Source organism: Wasmannia auropunctata, unplaced genomic scaffold (assembly GCF_000956235.1).
Source record: "Wasmannia auropunctata unplaced genomic scaffold, wasmannia.A_1.0 LD336090.1, whole genome shotgun sequence".
In the NCBI taxonomy this organism is placed as follows: domain Eukaryota; kingdom Metazoa; phylum Arthropoda; class Insecta; order Hymenoptera; family Formicidae; genus Wasmannia; species Wasmannia auropunctata.
Window position 1 is genome coordinate 270,728 of NW_012026800.1, and position 4,478 is coordinate 275,205.

At 38.3% G+C, this 4,478-nt stretch overlaps 1 protein-coding gene across 1 annotated transcript; it reads left to right on the forward strand.

The window, feature by feature from the left end:
• The first annotated feature begins 1,645 nt into the window (after window positions 1–1,645).
• Window positions 1,646–4,223, forward strand: LOC105448011 (putative uncharacterized protein DDB_G0277255). Its single transcript, XM_011686370.1, has 2 exons — window positions 1,646–1,694; window positions 3,739–4,223. The coding sequence occupies exons 1-2, from the start codon at window positions 1,646–1,648 to the stop codon at window positions 4,221–4,223; spliced, it is 534 nt and encodes a 177-aa protein (XP_011684672.1).
• Window positions 4,224–4,478: the final 255 nt, after the last annotated feature.

Consider the following 4,478-nt stretch of genomic DNA (forward strand, 5'->3'; position numbering starts at 1 on the left):
TGCATTCTTTCAAATAATGGGACAAATATATCTTATTAATAATAGTATTCAATAAAGTATTTAGTTTTTTATAACTTTTTAATTATTATAGTTATATTTATGCCTATTCTGTCCACACATACTTCCACATATATTTTGTTAATAACTTTTTAACGAATAACGAGCGACGGCTAAAACCACTTGAAGGTCACTTGGGGTCATGCCCTTGACAACATATATAAAGGTCAAGGTCATTGGAGCAGCCTCCCTTCATCGATATATTTACCACCGGTCTCTCAGCCACGAGAATGGTAAAGGGGCTCGAGGGAAAACGGTCAAGGTTCGGGGAGCGAGAACATTCTGAAAGAAATAGCAATGGATAGTAACAATAAAAGTAACAAATGTATTTGACGAACAAATTTTACAGTTTTGAACGATGAGTTGCATACGAGAAACGAGAACACTAGTTACGCGGAGTATTACTGCTTGACACAAAAATCGTCGGAGACTCGTAATTCGCGTACTCTACGATCGTACTATCGGGATCGTATCTCGGGCAAACAGAAATTCAGGACTTAGTCCTGATCTCTTATTCGGTGGTACGAACTCAATTACATCTCTTTCGCATCTGAGCAACACGCGGAATCGGAAGTCATGCAGTGCGAGCGTGATATTCGCTGGCACGCCGGCACGGAGCGCTCGGGCTCAGGCGTACGGCGTGCGCGGACAAACGTGATATACGCAGGATAGATCGAAAATATGTGACGAATATGTCCCGAAGGATCCCGCAATCCCGGAGATTCTCTCAAGTTCCGTTTCCCGACGGCGTAAGGCCTCTTTGGGACGCGAATTATCACACGCACACAATTACAGAAATATTACGCTACAATTACTGGCTTGGCTGTGGCGCTCGGCGGACGCGGGGCGCGACGGTCCTGCAAGAAATATCGACGCACAATGTCAGACGGGGCGCTGGAATATATGGAAGCTTTATCGGTTCTAGCCGTGTCGCACAACGAAAACGATAATTATTAGCGCGCGTTTCCTGCGATCCGTCAGACACACAAAAATCGGCGGCTTTACATAAATGCGCTCGTCTCACCGGGAACTCCTCTTCGCGGAAACGGCAGCTCGCTTCTTCTTCTGCGAACTTTATCTCTCGTCCTGCATCCTTCCTTGCTCTCAGCCACAGCACAAGTGCCGGGCGCCGCTGCTTCCGTGATTTCGCCGGGCCGGTGGGCCCACGTGGTACATCCTTCTGCGCCTAATTGGCGGGCGTGCAAGCTCGCGACCCCCGCGAATCGCATGAGGTGCGTAGCGCCGCGAGTCCTGTGTCCCCGCGCGCAGTATTCAAATTACAGGCGACGTCCTTCTGTCGGCGGTACCCCCAGGTACGCTCCCGTTTTGGCACGCTCAGGTGGCTAGTCCTGCGGAACTCCTCCTCGTCAGGGGCCGTTCCTGGCGGCAGATCTTATCCTTGGGGCGCCCTGTTGCGTCTCCGACTGCGGGGTCTCTCGCCCGGTCTAGGGCGTAGAGTGGCCATCCCCTTTATCCTCGCCTTAGCTGGCTCGCACCGGAATCTGTAAGGAAGCTCGACGGCTAAATTGTTCTCGAGTTAAGGAACGCGAACTAAAAGATACGACCTGTGTACGCTGTTTCCTCGGGGATGTCTTCCTCGTCCTCGTGGTCCTCTTCTACTGGTCACTACGGTGTCGGTGAGACTGGGAAAATCCTACAATTTGTCGGGAGCCGCCGATTCGGCATAACAAACAGTCGAGATCGCTACGGACGTCACGTCACAATATATATGTATATATAGGGTGACCCATTTTAACTTAGACAGCCAAATATCTCCTAAAGTAAGCGCTATACAACAAAATTGTTTAAACAAAAGTTGTTCAGGACAATGGGGGTCATCTTTCTGCATTATTGGTTTTGACCTTGAGGTCAATTTTCAAGGTTATTTGAAGGTTACAGTAATTTTTTTTAATGGAACCCCTAATTTTTCATTACATGTTCTTATAGCACGCCTTAAGAACTTTCCAAAACACATAAATAAAATATTTTTTTATGAAATAAATCTTGAGTTATGAAGCTTGAAAGTTGGAGTACTGTCGGCATTAGCATCATCCAAGGTGTCCAAACACTAGCTAAAACATTTTGAATGTTGTTCAGGATCATGACATTGATAAAGGCGACCTTGGCCATCTTTAGCTAGTGTTTGGACACCTTGGATAATGCTAATGCCGACAATACTTCAACTTTCAAGCTTCATAACTCAAGATTTATTTCATAAAAAAATATTTTATTTATGTGTTTTGGAAAGTTCTCGAGGCGTGCTATAAGAACATGTAATGAAAAATTGGGAGTTTCATTTAAAAAATTCAAAGTGACCTTGTCCTGACCTTGACGACGCTACTCAGGGTCAAACCAATGTTATCATCTTATGTCCCCCTCGAAACCCTACAACTTTTGTCTAAAACATTTTTTCCTAGTGCTTATTTTTCGAGATATTTGAAAGTTTCAGGTTAAAAAAATCATCCTGTATATATTCGATATAATTATGAAGAAGGTCTCGTTCCAGACGATTACTCTCCCCCCCCCCCAAAAAAAATATTTTATTCTTTTCGCAACCCCAGTGCTCACAGTAATTTTTCTTACTATTAGATAAATCAAGCTTTAAACTATATAAAGCATAGAAGCGCAAAACACAACGAAGAAGGAGAAGAAAAGAAAAATAATTACTCTAAAGCTTGTAGCGCCACGAGGAGCGGAAGATAGTACTACACACAGTCAAATCGTCTCGAACGAGACTTTCTTCATAATTACGATTGAACATCTCTCCTTAAGATCGTTCGATCGTTTAATTATTAAATTCGTCATATTTTAATCTTTTGTCTAAAATTTTATGAAGTATCAGTTTATCATTATTTATATGCATATAAACTTATTTATAAACATGATGATGATCGCTGACATTGTCGCAGTTTGCCTTATTACTCACAATCAGTCGTCTATTGTAATTGATATTGTAATTGAGCGACAATTTCAAATTTCTCTTTGTTTCCATATGAAAATTACTTGTAAATTTTATATCAACAGCTAGTAAGTTCTAATATTTTTTTTATACATAATTCAATTTATTTCATTTTAATTTAACTTCTAATTCATAATTACTTTTATTACCTTGATTATATCTGCATATTATGTTTGAACAATCGAAAAAGTTTTATAATTTTTACCAATCAATTCTTCACTCCGTTGGGATTTTTTATACATATACTGGACAAAGAGACCGTATCAGAGCAATTAATTTGAACAACGCCATGGCTTTTCACATATTACTTTATGACTACTTTTTACTAATTTTAATTTTATACTGACTATGCGATCTTTTTTACATATTAATTGACTAATTTATATTACGGAAGAATTAGGCTAATTGTAAATGAAGTTAGAATATATATCACGTATTGTAATATTATTTGACTATTTTTACTGATTTAGTGTGTTATAAACGTTGTTTTTTATTTAATGCTCGTTAATTTGGACTAATTTTATAATTTCTGATTTTTTTTACATTAGCTTGTCGTTATTGTTTGTTTAAAAATATATATTAATTTCAAATACACATTTAGTTCTAGCAAAGAAGTTATATCAAGTTTCAGTTACACATATTTCTTCCATTTTGATATTAATCATTGATATCAAAATTGAAAAATCTCTCATCTTACTTATTTGCTATTATTGTATTTCTAGTTGGATCAACGTCAGCAAGTAAATTGTCATCATCATCATCATCACCTCCAATGGTACATGATAGTGGTGGACATCAAACAACGACCAACAACGCTTTGCAATGGCCGAGTCCTCACACTGTACACGACATTCTGGCTAATAGTTGTAATATACAGAACTCTTCATCATCCTCTTCTCCAACTTCGTCACTATGCTCCACAATCAACAATAATCATCATTACAACCGTCATGATGACAGTTCTGTTAATAATAACAACAACAGTAATAATGAAGATAATAATAATCATAGAATCTCAAGCGGATATCTTCACCATCATCCTCATTTGGCACATCAACAGTATTATGCTTCAGCGTTGTATCATCATCATCATCATCATCATCATCACCATACAGATGCTGTAACGGCTGCCACCATATCATCTACACTTTCTGTACAATCCATTATGTTACAGTCAGGAACAACAACCCAACCAGCTAGCAATTAGATAAAAAATAACAATATTATTTTATAAATCAGGAAATAAATTTTTTTATTCTCTGCATATAAATAAGTTTTTTTAAATATATTTTTAAATATATATTACAATACTGGAAGACTTTTGCATTAAAATAGTAAAAATAGTAAAAATATTTAAATAAAATTAATAAATGATATATACATACATATATACAGGGTATCCGGTAATAACCGCCCAAAATCTCGTGGACTGATAGAGCAGATTAAACTGAATCGAAAAGTC

Excerpts from the sequence above, each read along its gene's own strand:
- LOC105448011 (XM_011686370.1), top strand. The coding sequence starts at position 1,646 with ATGTCTTCCTCGTCCTCGTGGTCCTCTTCTACTGGTCACTACGGTGTC. Across the intron at positions 1,695-3,738 it reads TACTGGTCACTACGGTGTCG|TTGGATCAACGTCAGCAAGT; the intron begins GTGAGACTGGGA and ends TTGTATTTCTAG.